At 43.0% G+C, this 21,784-nt stretch overlaps 1 protein-coding gene across 1 annotated transcript in view; it reads right to left on the bottom strand.

The window, feature by feature from the left end:
• Positions 1 to 21,223, bottom strand: part of GABRR2 (gamma-aminobutyric acid type A receptor subunit rho2) — a 33,145-nt gene extending 11,922 nt beyond the window's left edge. The window contains exons 1-3 of the mRNA XM_050315100.1: positions 20,416 to 21,223; positions 12,339 to 12,445; positions 3,525 to 3,592 (exon numbers count right to left, since the gene is read on the bottom strand). Coding sequence (XP_050171057.1) covers positions 3,525 to 3,592; positions 12,339 to 12,445; positions 20,416 to 20,834 — 594 coding nt within the window. The 5' untranslated portion in view covers positions 20,835 to 21,223. The remainder of the gene's footprint in view (positions 1 to 3,524; positions 3,593 to 12,338; positions 12,446 to 20,415) is intronic.
• Between the last annotated feature and the right edge of the window lie 561 nt (positions 21,224 to 21,784).

Genomic DNA, 21,784 nt, shown 5'->3' with positions numbered 1-21,784 from the left:
AATGCTCTCTGTGAATAGATTTTCCCAGCAAAATAATTTCAGCCAAAACAGGGCATAAACAACCAATGAATATATTACAGCACACGTTCAGTCACAAAAGGGATATAAATATGCCCCAGGTGAAATAATGCCCCACAGAAACAATTCTCCAATCCTGGCAAAATTATCTTTCAGGACTATGGAATCAATGGCATGATCTAGAGGAAAAACTGTAAAAGTTACCTTAATGATGAGGCTAAACATTAAGCAATTTATCCCCAAAGGAACTAAATTGTTGCAAACAGCAACCAAGTGACTACCATACAAGTGTATAAATAAAGTTCCCTTTTTAAGCTTGTTGAGTGGGCAGGAGCTTCAGTCACATAAAGGAAAACATCTGTTTGTTGATCCCAACCTGACAGCTGTTGCATTCAGAGCTGAATCTACTCTCATTCTGAGAGATCAAATACATTTTGAGAGATCAAATACATTCTGAGAGATCAAATTCTTTTCTTTATATTCCCAATTAAACGAGGGGTTTTGGGAGCTGCCAAGCCTGAAGAGGCAGCAACACAGCCCAGGACCTCTTCCTAACCACTTTCTAAAAACAAAACCAAGCAATCAGTTTGGTGAAAAACGGTAACAAACTGACTGTCAGTGCAAGTTACAGCAGAAGTCAAAAAAGGGGTAGAAAAGAGCCTGGATGTTCAGGGTCACCAGTCCCTTGCCCATGACATGAGATGGAGGGACGTGAGCTTCCAGGTGAGGAGGACCATTGTTGTAGTTTAACCCCTGCAAGCAACTAGGTACCATACGGACACTTGCTCACTCCTCCTTCCCCCCACCCCTAGACAATGGGATGGGGAAGTTAATCAGAAAAAGTTGGGTTGAGATAAGAACAGTTAATAATTGAAATAAAGTAAACAATAGTGGTAAGATTAATGGAAAGGTTCATAAAAAGAGAGAGTGGCAAAACTCCAGAAAAAAACAAGTGATGCACAATACAGTTACTGACCAATGCCCAGCCCATCCCCCAGCAGCAATCGGCCCCTCCTGGCCAACTCCTGCCAGTTTATATACTGGACATGACCTTCTGTGGTATGGAATATCCCTTTGGCCAGTTCAGGTCAGCTGTCCTGGCCATGTCCCTTCCTGTCTTTCTGTGCTCCTCCTCACTGGCAGAGCATGAGACACTGAAAAGTCCTTGACTTAGGGTAAGCACTACTTAGCCACAACCAAAACACTGTGTTATCAGTATTATTCTCATACTAAATCCAAAACACAGCACTGTACCAGCTACTAAGAAGAAAATTAGCTCTATCCCAGCCAAAACCAGGACAGCCAGGCAGCTGGAGGTTGCAGCTGCAAAATGCCTCTGGGCAGCTCCATCATCAGAGCGCAGGGGAACAGGGACCGATGTGGCATCAACCACAGCAAGGCTTACAGCCACCACAGAGGAGGTGGAGGAGACTGTGTGTAGGGACAACATGGCAAGGGGCACACCACATTCCAGGTCACCCCTTTCCCTGTTCTACCAGGCAGGAGCTTCTGCTCTCTCATCCTCATCCCCTTTCTCTCTCCAAACAGGCCAACACAATGGTCAACTCTCCTCTCTCTCCAATGGTCAACCAAATGCTGCAAAGGCACCAAAGGCAAAGTGACAGCTGACAACAGCTTCTAAGTATAAAATCTAAATTAAGGAAGTTTTTCATGTCATGAGTCAAACAAGGCAGTTTGTTGAAAGCTTGTTCCTTTCTGACCAGCACACATGCTATTTACAAGCAAGAAAAGGGGTTTATTTCAGCACTCACAAGTAGGAAAATCCCTTACAAAACAAGTTTTTAAAAGAAACTGAGAGAAGGATAGTGTATGCCGGGGCACAGCAAATCAGCATACACAGTTACCTCAGTTTTGCACAGAGCAAAGAGCACATTTCGTGTTTGTGCCATGCTCCAGGCAGCCCCAAGAGCATGCCCTGTCAGTGCACACAGCAGCAGCCCATCCATGCTGACCAGACAGGCATCAGTTTTAAACCCAAGTGCCTTAAACATCCCCTGGGCTGCTCCCATTGACATGCCCTGCCTTGCAGATATGGTGGGTTGTGGCTCCTGACAGAGCTTCTGTCGGATGCTTCTTTGGAGCACCAGGTGCTGCTCAAGCAATGAGCACGTAAAGACTGCCCAGCTGAGAGTACCTGATCTCCAGGGCCACTCACCCTCCAGAGAAGTTTGAGATAAGCCCTGCCTGCAGCTTGGCCCTGCCTGCAACTGGCAGCCAAGGAGGGCACCCTGCTGCAAGCACAGGTAGCCCCGGTCCCCTGGTCATGCTGACAGCTTACTGCCCTCTCTCCTCTCTGCAAACACCCATGCCAGGACAGTCTGTTGGAAAAACAAACCAGCTTAACTCAGACTGACCTGAGAGACCGTTCTTCCACCCCAAATACGTGTCAGAAACTGCTGTAGGAAGTGCTTGTCACGTGCTGGGAAAATAGGACTACGGAGCTATCAACAGCCAAGGGAGAGAACTGACCTCAAAGCTTTCTGACAGGCAACATTTTTGTTGAAATCAGATGCTCCTGACAGAAATCACTGTGAATTATTTACTAATTAGGTCACTTTGCTGCTCTGACATTATCTTGATGTACTAGAGCTCCAACACTCCTTGTGGGGGCCATTCCCTGTGCTGACACCTCCCTCCTACACACCTCATTGCATGCATACCCCAAAACCCTCTCTTTCAATATCCAGGCAGCCAAGTTCCCTTCTTTAATCCTAGAACATAGAATAGTTTGGGTTGGCAGGGACCTTTAAAAGTCATCTAGTCTGACCCCTCCAAAATGGGATGAAGACGAAGATGTAATTGCACCGTAGTAAAAACCACTCAAGCAAAAGCTCTTCCTTTGTGTTTCGTCTAGACCAGAGAAGATACCCAAGAATAGGGAGGAAAAGGCAGAAGGAGGAAGGAACTAAGAAGCTTCCTCTTCTCCTCTATGTTCCTCTTTCCACTTCCCTTTCCAGTGTTTTTATTCCATTTCCTAGATTAAAAAACAGAACAAAACAAACCCAACAACAACAACAAAAAAAAAGACCAACAAAAGCCAAACCAAAACACAAAACTAAACCAAAACACACACACCCCCCACAAAACCCCAAAGAAACAACATCCCTCCCAAAATATGAACATTCATGTGAACTCAATGTTTTTCTAAGGAAAAAACTCCTGCAGCAGTTTATGTGAACTTCACCTTATACCTTCAAACCTTTATATGCAGCTGTTTGTATTTTTCATTGTGATAGATCTTTCATAGCACTGATTATTCTCCCATTCAAGGTCGTTTTTTTCCTTCATGCTTTTAATCTTTATCTGGAGATACAGAGCCTTTGATCACCTGGTTTTATCAAGTCTGCTTCTGAATATCAGTATCTTTGAATTTCACATATGCTGCTATTACTTTGATCTGACCAATAATTTGAAGCCCACAGGTTGCAGGTGGGAATGGCATTTTATGACTAGAAGTAATTGAGGCTTAGAAGAGGATTACATACCATGTCAACTTCAGAAATACTGTCCAAGCTTTCAACTTGCACATCCACCCCAACAGGAATTGCAGGGCCTGGAAGAGAAGGAGATTAAGATATGAAAATAACTGGTCTTTCATATCATCTGCATTTAATTAGCATTATAAAGTGCAAAACATTTCTAAATTAAAGTTATACACTTCTGTCCATGGCTCTTTATGAGGGGGCTGGGGTAAGAGTCAGTGAATAACTGTGTAAGGCCCCTTTTGAAACATTTATTATCTTCCACTTGGCATATACTGCAATGTTGACACTCTGCCCAGTTAATCCAGAGCTTGGATGAAACATTTGCATATGTTTTTAAAAATTGAGTGATCCTGTCTTAAATTTTAGGCTTTTATGAACAAATTTAGCTCCAAGAAGAGGGGACTGAGACGAAAAAAATGGCAAGCAATGAACACTTCCTTGAAGGTTTCTCATTTTTTACCAAAAAGACAAGCTATATTAATCTCTCAAGAGCCCATCACCATTCATATGACTCACTGATGATATTACCAGTTTTCCACAGCAGCTTCAAAATTAGCAACCAAAGAATTCAGAGAGTAAATAAGAAGAAAAAGTCCCATAACAAATGCACACTATTCTATTACTAGAAACCTTGTACCAAAACTTCACTGTAGACTGATGCTCATTAATGACCAGGACCTGCTCGATCCAGGTTACTCGATGCCCACAGGGCGCCCTCATGCAGCTTTTTCCCATTTCTCGTGGTAAGTGCCTACAGAGACGTGCACACCAAGCACAACTCACCAGGGCAGGCCAACAGGAACTGCTGAGGAACAGTCCAGGTGTATCCACTGCCACCTTGTGCTCTCGGTGTGTGGCACTCCCAGGGCTCACACTGATGAGCCGATCCAGCCTGTCTCCAGCCTGGGCTCTGCCAGTGAGACAGACCGTGCCAAAGGAAGCAGAAGCTCTGCAGTCACGTCTGGGACTTGCCCAGCAGAAATGAATTTTCCAAGGACCATAGTGGCCTCCGTGAAGATTTGTGAAGATTTGCCAAGTTTTTCAGCACCTAGATTTTCAATCTGATTAGCAGTCAGATGGTATGTAAAAGGCACCACAACCCCTTTGTAGACTCAGACCCACACGTAGCAGGGCCAGCTGCATGCATGAATTTAGCTAGAGTAGCATCTTCCTTGAGACCACAACCAAGCTCTGAGTACACCATGAGCCTGACAAGACAGCAGAAATGCTGTTCTGAGAAAGAAGGGCACTTTTACAAGCTGCCATCCGTCCTGCTCTGGTACCTGCTGCCGCTTGTACACACTCTCACACATCTTCAGGGCTTTTGAACACAGCTTTAGGTTTGCCTCTAAACGGAGGAGAAAGCAGAACCAACTCAGCTTCAGTAGGGAAAGGCTAGTCACCATGTCCATGAGACAAGCTGCAACTGGCCCTAGTACAGGTTTGGTAGGGCTTTGATAAGCCAGCCTTACCAAATTACAGTAGAGCGTGCTGATGGTGACACTGTCCCCCTCCCTCATGCACAGCTCCAGACTGCTGTGCCCACACCCTCCACCAGTGGCTGTGCTGGGTACAGGCACCCTGAAGCAGGACCAGGCTCCTCAGAACCACCAATTCCAATTTAAGTGACTGTTTCCCCAGCAACGGAGCTGAAACATGGCTAATCAGCACTCCCAGATGCTCACAGACACTTACATGTCACGTTCAGACACACAGCTGTGCACTTCATACATCAAAAAAGTTGCCAGCAAGCATTTGCAACTGAGAGAAAGAATTTCTATATAGCATCCCTCCTGCTCAGTAAAACATGTTTTGGTTTGTTTCTTCTAAACAAGGTAGCAAAAAGTGCTTTATGTGTGGTGATAACAAGCATCTGTTTGTAGCCAATTTTTGGAGGGTTTTTTTGCCTTTTTGCCTTTTTTTGTTCAGATACCATACCAAAGTCATACAGGGTGAAGAAGAGTCATACATCAAGAAGAGCCTGGGCAGTAATTTAAATACTTATCTATTTGCTTAATGTCTTTAAATACCTAATACCTCTTCAGTGGGGTTATGTTTGTGACACTTAACTTGGGCCTCTGCTGCAGCAAGGCTCAATGCTCAGAGAAAAGTCTCTTCAGAAAGGCTCCACAGTCCAACACAGTCAGGGCAGGCACAAGGATGCCCCCAGCACTGCCTCTGCCTTTTACTGGAGAAACCATGTGTCATTAATATTACTTATTGTCATATACAGGTGGGGACACTGCAGTAGTGCCCACAGTGCTCCCAAAAAGCCGTGTCATGGTAGGCACAGTGCTATTGGAGGAGACATGGTGTCTGCCAGGATGGCTTCGCTGTGCAATCAGGTTGTGCCAGAAGAGGATGGCAGGGGTTGGCTGTGGCCCTTCCCACTGCTGCTCCCTGGTGCCGAGGGGCTGTGGGCCCAACACATGCTGGGCAGCCCCCCACAGCTTCCAGACTGCAAGAGAGACTCTCAGTGTCTGAATCCTCAATTTAGTCTTGATTCAGGAAATCAACACCCACCCAAAGTCTATTTACTGCTGCAATTTCTATGCCTGTCTGAAAAATAATCACAGATTAAAAACAAACAAGCAAATAACAAACAAACAAAAACCAAACCCACAAACATAAGAACACTGCCAAGCTGGCATATGTCCTGCTCTCCTACTCCTTCCCTATCCACCCTTGAAGATAAAAGACTGTGTCCATGCTCTTTTTTTTGTTCACGTTCCTGCATCAAATGCTCAATAACCAGCAGTTACCTCATTCAAGGACAAAACCTACAGTTCAGTCTGGACCTGCCATAAAGCTTTATTAAACCCAAAATAAAGGGTGTTCTGTGTTAAGCAGGATGGTCTAGAAAGATGCCTTGAGAGAAGAGGCACTGCTAGGTGTCTGGTACATCAGTGAAACTGAGGAAGCAGTGCTACTTTGCTCGAAGACTGCAGTCCAGCAAAGCTTTTCAGCTTATAGTTTAGAATATCTGAAAAGTATCAGCCAAATTCATGGCATTATTCAAATTAAACAAGTATTTACAGATCAAGGTCTAGAGGTAACTTGTATAAACTTCAACTAGAGCATTTCTTCCAGAAACGGCAAACATGTCAGCATTTATTATCTCCATCATTGTCCACAGAAATGTCTTGCAGAACACAAATCCTAATTCAGCAGGACTGATACAACCAGAAAACAAATGGTGAACTCTTACAGCTTCATAAAAATCACAGGCTTCTACTTACAACACAGAAATGAACCAATAAAGAATTCCCCTTGCACCTCAAACACAGAACAGTGGCAGCTTCCAAGTAAGCTCAAGAGACTCACACAGTCATTAGCAAATATGACAATATAAAAATTGAAAATGGAACATAGGAGATTTTCCTTTTGAAGGAGATATTTGTGTGTAGAGAGAGGATTTAAGTGACCTGAAGCACAGACCGAGGCTTATGGGAGTGCTTCTGCTTTCTCCCTTTATTGGACAGTATCCATTAGCCCCACAGTTTCTGCATGGGGTTTACATATAACATGATGGAGCATCCTTGCAGCTTCTCACTGTAAAGGTACCGCCTTCTGAAAATGAATTCACATTTGGAATCCACTCACAGACATACGCCATGCCTTATTATTGTAAATTCCTGCACATCACTGTTCTAGCCTCAAATCAAACTTTGATATCGAAAAGATAGTTCGGAACCAGCCTGTAAAGGTGTTTGTGGCTTCATGTGTTTATTCATTTATTCCTTTGCCAAGTTCACAACTTGGTGTGTTGAGAATCAGTGGCAAGAGTGTTCCCTCATTTCTTTTTCCCCTGCAGTAAACTGCTCTGTTTTGAGACCTACTCTTCAGTGAAAGCCACCTCACATTCAGCTTAGGTGCTGCACATAGAAAAGGTGGTGTTCAGAATACCTTCACGGAAAATGCATCTGCATTCAGTGGTTGTACAAGGAGAACAGATGGACACGAAAAATCTTCATTTTGTGTGGGTTCTGACTCAAAGAAGAGTTTGTGGCTTGTTTCACCTTGCAGAAGCTTCCAGTTTGAATATCAAACTATGCCCTAGGTTGAATGGGATGCCTGGCCTAGGGCTAACCTGTCCAGGGAACCCAGGAGGTTTCCACAAGTCCTGTTCAGGAATGACTTCAGAAGATGCCCAACACTAAACTCAGTTGCACCCCAGTCTCTGCATCTAAAAACACTCACTGAGAAGAAGCATGAAATCTTCAAAGTCTGAGGCACTTCCCAGTCAGAACTGGGCACAAACATGGTTTTTATTTCTGAACACTTGAGCAGGCTTTGGAAGATAGGGAAGAGCGTGCTACCATGAAGATGCCTGGAGTCAGTTTTCCACCCAGCTCTGAGACTAAAGCTTTATGACATCTCTTTATTTTTTTCTCTTTGGCAGTACTTTCAAAGGCCCATTGTTTCCCTCTGAGACAGTATCTTTGTTCGCTCATCTATCTGTGGAGTAGTGAGGCAGATGTAGGCCCTGGGATAAAAATATCTACATGGGAAATGAGTAGGTTTGAGACTTCTTTACTGACAGACATCTCGTGCACACCCAGGAGGGCTGCAAACGTCCATAAGAGATCCCATGCCTGCAAGCTGCAAAAACAGTTCTCAGTGTATCTTCGTGTGTGTGTGTGTGTATTCCTATACATATATATTCACTTTTTAATAAATGTATATATGAATGGGACCTCTTACATGTGGGCAGCTTCCAGGCAGCCACCACCAGGATATGTTCATCACCTGCCTCGTGACTGCAGAGAGTTTCGTTCCTCTGCATCTCACTGGCAGCTGTTCATTAGCAGAGAAGCAAGTTTTATTCTGGCCCTTGATTGTAACGCTACGTGAACTACTTATGCCTTATTCACCCCACCATTCATCCATCCTGGCAAAAATACTGCCCAGAAAGTGAAGCAAGGACCAGCTGAAGTTAGGCTACTAAGCTACGAGCAAATATAATAAAAGAAAAGCATTAGGCTAGCCCTCAATAAAGAAGATACAGCTATTTTAAGTATCAACTAAAGCTGCTTATTCATGGGCTCCCTGTAAAATATGAGATGTCATAGATGAAACGCTTAAAATGGGTGTTTAAGGAAGGCAGCAAAACAAGCATTTACATAATCTTTAAAAATTAATAATAGTAAATAATACCTGAACATCTGCTAGCTAGAACAAGGTCACTGACATGGAGATAACTCCCGAAGGGTCAGAAACCCTGCAGTCTCTTTTAGCTTATGGAGGCTCTCTTTGACCATCAACAAAGCAAAAAAACTTTGTCATTGCCTCTGTACTCAATCGCCTGTCTCTAATGGGCTGGGAGCAGGCAAGACAACCATGCTTATTGGGCTGTTAATAACACAACTTACACAACATTTGTTTGCTCACTTGCTCTTTACAAAGGTACTTCTTCTTGGAAAACCTTTCAGCTTTCTCTAATGTTGTGTTGGTTTTTTTTTTCATTTCACCTTGCATAACCCTACCCTGCTGTGCCCAGTGGTCACAGCTGTGTTGGGCTGGCAGCTTGCTGACTGTCCTCTGCACACCACCAAGAGTTCCCATGGCCACCGTTAAGCACGTCACACCCCAACCCCTTTTTCGCTTAAAGTTCAATAATGAGATTGTAAACTGGTCCACCAAACTTGGGAACCATCACGTTTACAGTACTGGGCTTCTCTTTAGTCTGATGTCACTCACAATTTCCTCATTATATTAGTTATGTTTTCCAGAATTGAAGTACCTTTCCCACCTGCATCACAACATCACAGGCCCAGTGCAACGCCACAAGGCTGGAATCTCTACTAGACGATGGTCCTTGAGCTGCTCTCAGAGAAGGTCTTAGGGCAGCGACCGGATACAGCCACATGCCATCCCAGAGGCTCCTCCTCTCTGCTTCCACAATACAAAAGCCTTTTTTTCTATGCAGGTCAGACCCCATCAGTTTGACTGACATTGCCACAGCAAAAAAACTGGAAGGACTCACAGTGCATGACAAATCACTGTGACTGCCTGACGAATCACATTACAGATGGAAATATGAGGATTGCCTCTCACCAGATTTTTTCCCATCAGGCTTATCATCTGTCACTAAAAATACAGTGCATAATTCTGCAGGGGTGCAAGAACTTGTAGCACCCTCTATCTCCGTGTAAGCCATGCTTTCCAAGGTTGGAGCCTCAATGAAACTGTTTCCATGCTTTGTTCCTTGTCACATGCAACTTCAGCACAACTTTGCTGATCCCACACCTTTGTCCCAAGAACCTCTGGAAATTAGAGAGGCTTTAAGCAAATATTAAAAAAGCTTCATGTTTTTCCTTTATAAATAAAGGCACCTTCTCAGTAAAGGCTGTTAGGATATATCTCAATTTTATAAATATTAGTCCAAGGCTTTTGGCTCTAGAAGTATCTTATGCTGTGATGGGAGTTAGCATGGGAAAACAAGAAAAGAGGGAGATTAAAATGTAGTTATATTAATGCTGGAAGAGTGACTCTGTAATTATGTATGTATGTTTGGTGTGATGTGCACAAAAGTGTTCCTCACAGGCTCTGTGATACTGATGAACATAGTAAAGATTGGATGTGTTTCCAGAAATATAGTGCAGTGGTGCCACTGAGCATCAAAACCTAAACCATCAGCACAACAGAATAAATCCCCACTTCTGAGCTTTTAGCCGGGCAGGGCATACCTGACATTTAGGGAGGCACATACACTTCAGTGAACTCACTCAGCAGAACAGAGTATCTGCTTTTCAGTGCCCAGTCTGTTAGGGAAGTTGAAGCACGGCAAATTAGCAATCCCTCTTCCTGTGTGTGAAACGACACAGCTGCCTATCCACCTTCAGAACACAACATACTAGTGAGAGAAATCAATGAAGTGTTGATCAAAATCAGTGAATTGTTGATACCACCATTGCAAGTCTTCAAGGTCAGGCTGCATGGAGCTTTGAGCAACCTGGTCTGGCAGAAAGTGTTCCTGCTCATGGCAGGGCATTTGGAACTAGGTGATCTTTAAGGTCCTTTCCAACACAAACCATTCTGTGTTTCTGTGGCAAAGCACTGCTGTGCCAGGCAAGCTGTGTGGGGTCACCACTATCCATGAAGGAGCAGCGTGCCAACAAAACAAAGCCAGACTGAAGGCAGTGGACATCCAGCCAACGCCTCACAGGTCCAGGCTTTGCGGACAGAAGATTGAAAAAAAAAGAAGCCTAGAAAGTCAGGTAAAGAAAACAAAGACCAATAAACCAAAAAACAAGGGGTTAAGCCAACAAGGTGGTTGGCTGGACACTCCTGACAGTGACCATCTCGTCCTGGAATCAGGAGGATATAGGTGAGTCCATGAAATCAATCTCATATCTCCCTGGTCTTTTCATTTTTCAGAAGTCAGGTTCCTTCCCAAATCCACTCTGCTGAAAGGCTCACCTTCCCAAAGAAGCAGCCTGGCAGGAGAGGCCTGCCAGGCCTTATCTCCCTTTCCCCAATCAGAGACTGGTGCAGCAGTACCACTGGGGTATCACCTGCTCCATCTGGAGCAGGTGGAGGACCTCAGAGCAGCTCATACAGCATCATTTTTACAGCTGATTCATAAAGGAGCAGGAGCAGGTTTCACGTCCATCGCCTCTAGAGCCAGCTCCCAGACATCAGCCCTGAGCCTCAGCTGCACCCTATGGTTTGTCAGGTGTATTCACACCAATCCCAAGGAGATCTGCCTATGCTCCACCCAGAGGGCAATTCAACCCCAGAAATAGCAGATCAAGTTTCACACTGATTAGCAAAAGAAGTTTTACCTCCAATGGTCAGGCTGGACTGCAACTTGCTAGTGAATAACAGTGGGGGCTGGGCAAGAGTCACTGGTGATGGCACATTTGAACTCTGGAGTCTGGAGATATATACATATAAATTGTGAGAAGGGGAAAGCTCTGTGCTCTTAGAACAGCACATCTACACTGTGGGGAGAGAAATATCTTTCAAGTCACACCAGGGATGAGCAGGTCCAAGAAGCTCTGTTCTACATTTGAGGTGCAAAAGACAAAACATCTATGTGTCTCACTGGACAGGGAGAGGTAGCACTTCACCCTAGATGGCCAATTGACAAAGGATGCAGTATTAGCCATTCAATGAAAACTGCAGAAAACTGTCCTTAGCTCTGAAGGGGCTTGGCTATTGGTCTAATCAGAAGAAGGTTTTCCATACTGGTATTCCAGCACATTTTTATTCAGGTACTCTCTTACCTCTGCAGTAGAGAGCCTAGAAAGGTCAGCCAAGCACATTCCTGTAACTGGGTGTGACAGAAGAAAGAAGTGAAGGACACAGAGGACTCTTCTCCCACTCCTTTGGTTGCTTTAGAGAGTTTGAGACAAGATTTTGTCTGGACGAAAGTACTCCATTTTCTCCTAGCAAGGATGGGATGTGATCCACCTAATGAGTTCTTTATTTTGCAACTTGATAACATCAGCTGAAAAACTCACTGAAACTTCACAACTACAAGTGAATGCTAAAACCTGCAGTTTGTTCCTCTTCTCAGTAGAGTGAAACACTTACTGGCAGGGTCCATCCTGAGCTCTGGCGAATGACAGCCAAAAAAAGCCAACTGCAGCAACAGGAAGGAATGTAGGAACTGTTCAGAGCACAGAAGGCTACAAGATGAGCATAAGGCCTCTCTGAATTGGCACCAAGTCCCTTCCCTTCACACTGATGCATTTGGTCAGAGGTCTGGTGTTTTGCTTGTTTCTTTTTAAATGAGATGATTAATTAGATAATTAGATTATTTTTAATTAAATGAACATGAAAATAAGAGAACCATTTTATTCTCACCTCCAAAAGCTGGCCTCATGGTGAAGTCATGTTCATCAACTCTGAGAAGCTGCTCTGTCTTTCCTTTCCAGGCTTTGGTCAAATCATGATTCTTCTTAAAGATGTGACTGCAAAAGACAGCAATAGCATTGGTCCAATGTCTCTGTGCCTGAGCTGCAGCCAACTTTTGGACCTGCCAGCAGTTTTGGACCAGCAGGAGCAGCAGCTTTGGAGGCACAGTCCGAGGGAGGGAAGCAGGGAGGCTGCCAGAACCACGGCATAGACACAGAGCCACCTTTCCACAGCATTTTGTGCCCCCACAGGTGCCCTGCTGTCTCTGCCCCACTCCAAGGTGGGCACGGTGCTCCCTCCACCCCAGACACCGTGGTTCCCAGGGAGGCACAAGGCTGAGAGCACAGCATCCCGTGGAGGAGCTGGGATGCAGCAAATCTCACAGCTCAGAGCGAGCAACAGCAGAAGCAGCTGGCTGCCCCACATTACCTGGCCAGGATTTGGCCAGGTACCAAGGAACACGGTCATGAGAAAGCTCTTTTCGATGGTGGTCACGCAATGTCATACACTATACTGAGACCATCTGCTCCATGAACTTCAGTTCAGTGGCAGCAGTTTGTGTGGACAGAGGATTTGCTTTTTCTTCTGGCTTTCAGCAATAACAAAACCACTTCATTCCTCCCTTCAACAGTGGGAAAAGAGGAGTTTTAGCTAAAGAATTCTGCAATCCTTCACTTTTCTGAATATTAAGGTAGGAAAAATTCTAACCTTTTATTTGATACATTATATGATAACAGTAGAACAAGGATGTCAACAAACCCCTCAGAAAAGTGCAAGATAGTCACTAAAATCATGTTAGGGGATAACTAACCAGCAGATAAACATACATTTCTGGAATAAAATCCAGATCAGCATCCCTGGATGTTCTCCAGTGGTGCAGGATGGAGAACTTGGACCATTAAGGTTCCTCAACCCTCTGCTCTGGACATAAGATCCGACAAAGTTACAAATATTGCTGCAATGAGCTGTTTGTCAGTAACTTACTAAAAGTAATAATGATAAAGAGAAAGAACTTTATACAAAAGCGTTCAGATTCCTTTGCCTGTGTGGAAGAAATATTACTGAAAATAAAGAAAAAAAACTTGGAGAAAAAATAAAGAGACTACTTAGGCTTAAAATCTTGGTCAAAAATTCAGAGTTTACAAAACAATCACCACACTCATAAGCATGGCTGAGGAAAGTGATGTGCTTGGCCTTGTTAAAATACAAAGCATGATGAGTGTGAGGCAAAGGAAGCAAAAAAACCATAAATCACAAATCAGAAAAGTTTCCCATCAGAGCACTCATTTCAGGAAAGAAACTAAGAAACCTAGGGGGTGTTGATATCTGCTGCTAACATCAATAACCCATTTACTTTAATAAGGAGGAGAAAAGGAAGCAACAGAATTTGAAAATAAATATGTCAAATGGATTATTTGAGGGAATATAACCCCTTGTGCTCCACGACACATGCTACATAGAAAACGTTGGACCCCTCTCTCATCACTTTGGGCTCCTGTTTCAGTCAGGATGTCAGAGCATCTCTCTCCCTGCTGGCTGTGAAAAAGAGCCAGCTGGAGCAAGCGTGCTTGGCACAGCTGCATTAATGGTTACCTAAAAGCAGGGTGTCAAACCAAGCACAGCCAGTAATGGGAATGGTTGGAGGCAAAAGTTTAGCTTTTAACTGCTTGCTGCAGGGGGAAAACTTTGCTTCCCTGCAAAGGTTAGGGCTGCTGCCAAAGTGCTCCGCTTCGCCACCCGCAGTACTGCCCCTATGCCTGAAAAGCTGGAAGTGGGGAAGCAGGATCTCCCTGTGTCTGCTTGATTTTCATTATCAGGGAAAGGCCAAAGTACCACTGAATGTTCAATCAAGTCTCTCTCCTCAAAGAATGGGGAAAAAAATCTAATTAAAAATCCAATAAAACTTTGGATTGCCCTCTGTATGAGGAATTAGTATGGAAAACCCTGGCAGTATTACAGTGCCATCTCGTAAATCGATGTCTCAGCCTCACTGAAATGCTCCGCTTTGATCAATTCTTTTAAAAATCATCAAACAGCAAAGAGCACACGGGAGAGCTGCTGAGAACAGTCTGTGGCCACAGAGGTTTCAGAGGGCTGGCTGGGGACACAGACACTGCCTGAGGAAAGAAACAGGCTTTCAGGCACTTCCTTCGCCAGGGGTTGCATTTAATAGCCAGCATTTAATCACCAGTTCATGCCCAATCCTTCAGGTATGTGATGGACCCTCCGGCAGGTACCCCACGCCTCCCCCATCGCTGACTGGCATGGGGAGCATGTCGTTACCTGCAGCAAAGGTGGCAGCAGCTGCCAGTGCTTCTGCAGAGCTGAAGGATGCACTGAATCCTGCTGCCCATCGGGCGCCTTTACTGACAATCTGATCACCGCTATCTCAGAAATCCTCCCCGATGTAGTTACGGTCTTTAGCATTTCTGGTTACAGATTTCTCAGGGTTTCTTTCAGCTTTATGCACTCTCTCCTATTACCCACTACTCATTTAAAGCCACCCATCACCCCAACTCTTTTTTTGCCAAGTTATTCGTATATCATTTTACTGCTGTTTGTATTTCGTTCAAAGGGGATGAATTTGACAAATCTCACTTTTGTGAGGAATTATTCCTGTTTACAGAGGAGAGAAGGGGACAGGTATCTCACTGAGCTTCAGTAAAGACTTCTCTATTATTGCTCTATTTTTTTTTTATGTTTTCCTTTCCAGTCACTTTTATTCAGAATTGAATAATAAAATGCTTCTTATATTGCCAAATACATCAGAGAAAATTAATTATTGATGGCATGAGAAATTACAGGTAACAGCTCAGCAGGACTCAAAAACCTGGGTATCTATGCAGACATTCAGATTTTTCAGAGCAAGATAAAAAAGCTTATCAAATTGGAAACAGTCCTCATGGCATAGTGTGTAAGGCATTGGCTAAGTGGTGAGCCTGAAAGCAAATGTGATCTTCATCATGAGCACGGCACAGTTGTTGGCAGCCAGAGTCAGTGAGGTGTCTCCACCTTCCTCTGGGAAATTCAGCGTTGTCTTTGGTCACGAGGTGGTATCTCATGGTCATGGGACCTTGGTTCCAATTACCTCTTGGGATTCAGAAAAGTATTGCTACAGTTTCAGTGAAATCTTACCTCACTTCAGTATATTCTCTGGGGAAAAAACGTCCCAAAATGCATTAGTTGAAGGTGTCATTTACTTTGTGTAGCAGCCACAGCGAGCTGGAGGAGACCCACACACTGTGTAAACTCAGCATCAAGAAAGTCTCAAACCTCCTGTTTTTCTAATCAACTAAGCATGTGACTGCTGCAAAGATCTCTTAGAAGCTAAATGAAAAACAGAAGGTAAAAGAACAGTTTGTGACTGTCACAACCACCAGCTCCCTCCTAGATGAGAATTCCAAATTTATTGTCTCCACTGTGCTGTGAGTGTATCCCACATAGATGTGTATCTGTAATTTTAATGTACATGGATCACATGGGATCGGATGCAGCTAAGAAATTTATGACAAGTTGGAAACCTCAAGGTCCTCGATTTTGTCAGTCTCTTTCCATTGCCTGTCAGGGCCAACAATTCAAGTCCTTGAGAAGCCCTCGCAGCCCAGGAAGCCCTGGCATCTCCACAACAAGACAGGTCTATCTTGGTTTGCATGGATGGCCACACCCCATTGCTTCAAGAGTCCCAGGGGAGAGAGACTCTGTTGCCCAACTTTTGGATAGAACACTTGACTCATCTGCAGGTTTATGTCCAAAGCAGGAAAGAAGGTGACTTTCCTTGCCAGCTTTCTAGAAAAACTAAACCAGACTCTGGAAAATGATGACACAAGGTCAACAGGTGTGCACAATCACTGCTATCATGCCCATTCTCTCCCTCCTTTTGTTTCACTGCTGTGATGCTGCAGTGTTGGGGAAAAGATCCCAGGAGACATCAAACCTCGCACAGCTAGAGGTTCTGCAATGCCCTGAACTTGAGTCCCAGACGAACAACACACTTCCAAAAAATGTTTGTCAACATTTTAACCACTGAGACACTCAAAATTTTCTGAGAAACCACCATGGAGCAGAGAGATTCTGTAGGGGCTGGGAGGCACCAAAGACTACAGGACATGCCTGCATTATCTGGTTGAAAAATGTGATTAAAAATGCAGCTCTGCAAGGAAGCAGAGGGAAGGCACTGCCAGCAGCAGCAGTTTCAGCAGGGATCACTAGACAAGTCCACTCCAGTGGACTGCTGTTTGGAAAAACAGTCTGTGTGTGCTGAGCCTTGTGCTGCCGTGCCCTGATGGTTGTCTTCTGCTTCTGGGTCCCAAATTGGGACTTGCATGTAGCATACCCTGAAAATTGCATCTCTAATGAGATACTCCAAATCCCTGACCACTTCCAAAAATCTTGGCAGGAAGTCTTCAGCTAACAAAAGCTCAAAGCCACTTCTATTTCAAAGGCACGATGTTTCTGCTGTTTGAAGCATGAGGCTTCGCACAGCTGGTGGGAGAGAGGAACAGGCAGACTTTGAGCTGGCTGGGTGTAGGTTGCTGAAAACATTGCATTCACTGGCACAATCCAGGTGGTAAACTGAGTTCTCAATTTATGCAGAGCAATACGCATTACCAGAAACATTATCAGAAAATTTTATAGAGAAATAAATATTAACAAAAGTAGAAATTCTCAGAGCTTCTTTTTCTCTGCGCGGAAATTCAGTCCAGCTGGATAATCTAGGACTGCCAGCACTTGTTTGCAGTTCCTGAGGGGCAGCCACTGCCAAGCTACTGAAGAGTACCCCAAACTGTTTCAAAAACTCAGCGTTGGACATTCCAGCAGCACTTGCTTGGCACTTACAGTAAGGTCGATGTGCTGAGGAAGCTCCAAGCATGGATCCATACGCTGTGTACAAGCTGGTACTACTCATAGCAAGTCGGACATGCCCTGGCAGCATCAGCCTAGACTGTGTACCCAGCTCTCTGGCAAATCCCAGCCCCATGGCAGCAGAGACCACCCAACACCTGCAGAGACCACCCAACACCATACACCTGCACCTTTCCACACTCACACCGTGTCTTTCAGCACCAGTCTCTTCTCCCTCTCTGGAAATTTATTCCCTGGTGCGCAGGTAAGGCAGGGGCCAGCCTGCCCTGCCCAGCAGTCACCCAGGGGACTCGGACAAAAGGCTGTGCTTTGAGGTTCACTTATCACTTGATTTTTCCAAACAAAATGAAATGCAAAAAGTTTTAACCAACATAGTTGTTAGTTATGAGCCCTTGGTTTTGTGCACCCTTTGTCAGCTTGCAAATCAGCAAGAATGCCCTCAACTTCATAGAAACCACTGATATTCTTTGGGGTTCACAACGTAAGTGGCAGAGACAGCACATCCTGGAAAATATGAAAAACTACTATCAAAGTACAAAGCCAGGACCCGCTACTTGATGAGCACAGATCAATTTCCCATGCAAAGCCTGGGCTCTCCAGAGCATAACATGAAGCTGCACTGGGCAATGATCAGGGCAGTGATGCACAGAAACAGTTGTTTCTTTAGGTTATACCTCAATTTGTAGAAGAAGAGATGTGTTATCAGTGAGGTGGGGGATGCAGGATTAAGAAAATATTAAGTGCAACACAGTTTCTAATTAAGCAAGGATTATCCCTTCTGCACACACCACTCATAAAAAAAAAAGTAATGCGTTGCAGTTCAGTATTAAAATAAACCAAGGGGAGTAATTGAGGTTGCAGAGGCAACCCTTAACTTGGAATTTCTTAATTTGGTTCCTAACCTGACTCACCCATATTCCTTTCCCATAAGGCACAGGCTCAAGCACCTCCCTGCATAACCTTGGCAGACAAGTGTCTCGGCACCTGAGCGACAGCTACCCCGAGCCCTCAGAGCTCTGGGGGTAAGGACCTCTATAAAACGCGAAACTCTATACAATGTTCAAGTGATAAACTGCATATCTGAAGGTATTCTGCACTTGCACGACCCCAGCCATCTTCTTGAAGCCAGCACAAAGATCTTTGATCAGGTTGATTTATCCTCTTAATGGATACAAAATATCAAACTTATCATGTAGATTCCCAAATATAGGAACACGTTTTTCTTGATTATTATGTTTACTGTAAAATTTACTCTGTTTCTTGTGGTAAGTCAGCAAGAGAAATGCTAAGCAGAAAATGTGATGAAATTATTCAAAAGATCATTGTTTTAATTTCTTTTACATGATAGGGAAACCAGCACAAGAACTAGCTTTAGTTTCCTTTTACTGGATGAGTCCACCATTTATTGCTGGTTTAGAGACAACTAAATTTTTTCTACGTAACTGGAAATTTAAAATATTAATGACACTGTTCCATACACTACTTTTTGTCCTAGCATTGCAGAGCTCTTTGTATTAAAAATATCGTTCACATTTGATAATCCCTACAAATTCCTTTTTTATACTTTTAAATAACCACATTGCATAGGAATTGTACGTAGGGGTGTATGTGTGTGCATATAAAATATATAATTGTGTGTATATACATATATATATAAAATATATATATATATATATAAAAACTATATATAAAATATAGTTCCTCAGGTTCTACCTGACTGGAAAACTGTTCATGAAAACCATTACATCACAGAAAACTAAACAGTATCAGTTATTCTTTGCAGTATATTTATAAAAATAATTTTAGCAGTGCTTTGACTGCCACTCTACTGCAGCTCACAAAAATAATGGCACTGTAAAAACAGTAAATTATTTTGTCCATGTTCAAATGAAGTGTAAAACTTTTAACCCAGAGAATGGCACTACTTTTGGGCAGAGTCATATTTAAAGGATTTATACTATTCTGTTACTTCAAAGCAAATGATCTTTACTACACACAAGCAGTTGGCAAGGAAATGCTACTGTTGAATCCTGCAGAGTCTTTGAAGGTAGACTTTGAAATATTTTCAGTTATATGAAAGATCTCATTCAACAACTGAGATTCAGTAGTAAAACTTCAGTTGACTTCAGGACCTCAGGATCAAGCCCTGGTTGTTTCAGCTTTATAACATTAACGTCACTAAAAGCATATGCCACTGCATTTTTGAATAACTAGTGTAAATCTGACAGCATATTATGTATTCTTTGCTTCCGATTACCTCACATTTATTTGCAAAACATTCAAATAACAACATACCTTATAGGTGTTGAGTGTTAAACCAAAAAGCCCAATAAAATAAATGAAAATATGAAAGTTTACAGCCATAGTGAGGCCATTTAATAAGATGGATTAACCCAATTTTATTTTTGAGCCCTTCAAACAATGAATAGTCTTGTAAGATATAATTGCCACTGGATGACATAACCACAAAAAAGGATAACATACTTTGGACAGTCTGGCAGGTTTGGAAGATTATCTTTTCTAATGTAAACCTCCGGACAAATCTCAGCAATGGTAAATCTAATAAACTTTACTAATACCTTTAACTCTTTCTTGTGCCTTTGCTTGACTTTAAATTTTTTTTTTTTTTAAGGATTCCATGTATTTCTTCAGAACGTATTTTTAATTTTACAATTCCTGTGTAACTTTCAGGGTTTAATTTACCACTAAGTACCATAATGGATGCTCCCCATCTCAGATTGTTAGAAAATAACAGGCGATTCCAAGTAAGTAGCACAGACATTCCAGCGAGCAGGTAAACAACCTGCTCTTGAAACAGTGCTGAAACGGTATGTACATGTGAGCATCTCTATGAACTGCAACTCTGAATTCTCTCAGTAATTTGCATATATGGCTAAGGATAATTTTACAACAATCCATGCTGAGGTGGTCAACCTCTCTGCAAAACCTGCCTCGCTCAGAGTTAATCAATATTAGCATTAGAAGTGTCCACTTACAGTTAAAACTGATTATACTACCAGAGACTGGTATAAAAACATTATCTATAAAGCTCTTTACACACACAATAGGCACCGAGACATTGACAGAGTAGGTTTTTATGTCCGTGTAGTTACGTATTTGTAACATTCCAGGAAAAGAGACACAGTGTTTTAGTAACGCTTACCTTGCCCTCTGCACATCCAGCTGGTTTGTCCACCTCCTCCTCCTGTGTTTTCTGCTTTCCACAAGAAGAACTAAACAAAAGATTAATAAAAGGAGTTTTGCAAAATAAGGCATCTTGCTGAAAATGGGAGCCGGGCACTCTGCACTCCAGTGACCTCCTGTAGTACAAGTCCCCCCGGGCTTAAACATTGAATCAACTCCAATTCCGGCGTCGCGCGTTGGTCGGCGATCAGTGGCAGAAACGCTGCTTTTCCCGACGTGATGCTTCCGACAGGCTTTCAGGGGCTTCGCACTCAAAGCTCTTCCCTCATCACCGCCTAATGATTGGCCATTACTCACCAAGTTTACCTCATAAACATTTCCACTGGGTCCTAAAGGATACTTACTAAAGCCATTATATAAAGACCCGCAATTCTGCATGCGGCTTTTTGCTCAATCCCCTAATCTCAGTGCTATCCTCCTGCCAGACTGTAAAACCAGGCTGTCCCTTTTCATTAGGCATTCCACGTTTTTTGATCCTTTGTATGGCATCTCTTTCAACTGGAAAACACCTATGCAACATTTCAGACACGTATCTCATTTGTAAAATCTATGTACTTAGATGCATTATAGCAGTTGAGGGTTTATTTTCTGATTTAGTCTGGCTCCTCATGCCACTGAACGTAGAATATGAGCTATTTCCTCTGAAAATGTTGACTTTATTTACTGTTAACTTTTAAAGGAAAATTAAAACAGTAAATCCCAATCTATGCATGCAACTGACTTTACATAAAACAAGCTGCCATTAATGTTTTGTTGTGTTGTTTTTTTTCTTTAATGGATATTTTGCATAATCAGGCATTTGAACTCCTATCAAAGATTTAAATGCAAATTTTAAAGTTACAAAGCAGTTACTTCTCTAACTTCAAGGAAGAGGGTGTTTACAAAAAACCATTGGGGGCTCATTTCCTCACAGCTCAGCCGCAGGACAATGCTGACTGTCTCTCTGTCAGTCAGGAGGGGAAGGGGAGTTGTGTATTGGGGTTTTCTTTTTTTTTTTTTTTTTTTCATTTCTAATGAAATAAAAAATTAGGTAAAAAGATATTAATGTATCAACAACAGATTTTTCTACGGCAGAATGTGTAAGTAACTGCTGAACAAATGACATACTTTTGTCTGAACTTCTAAAAAACCCTATTTTTTCATCCTTGTTCCATTGCACCTGCAAAGAAGATTATCAACAGTGCACAGAAATGCTAAAAAAGAGGTCAGATTTTGGGTCTTAGAAATGGTTATAGCTATTTTAATGTAATATATGCTATAAAAAACAAAATCTAGGAAGTTATAGGTAGCTTGATAAATACTTGCTGAGAAACGGGATGAGAATCTCC

The sequence above is a fragment of the Myiozetetes cayanensis genome, unplaced genomic scaffold (genome assembly GCF_022539395.1).
Source record: "Myiozetetes cayanensis isolate MyiCay16 unplaced genomic scaffold, myiCay2020 scf2-11, whole genome shotgun sequence".
Classification (NCBI taxonomy): Eukaryota; Metazoa; Chordata; class Aves; order Passeriformes; family Tyrannidae; genus Myiozetetes; species Myiozetetes cayanensis.
This window is presented reverse-complemented; position numbering and strand designations above follow the sequence as displayed.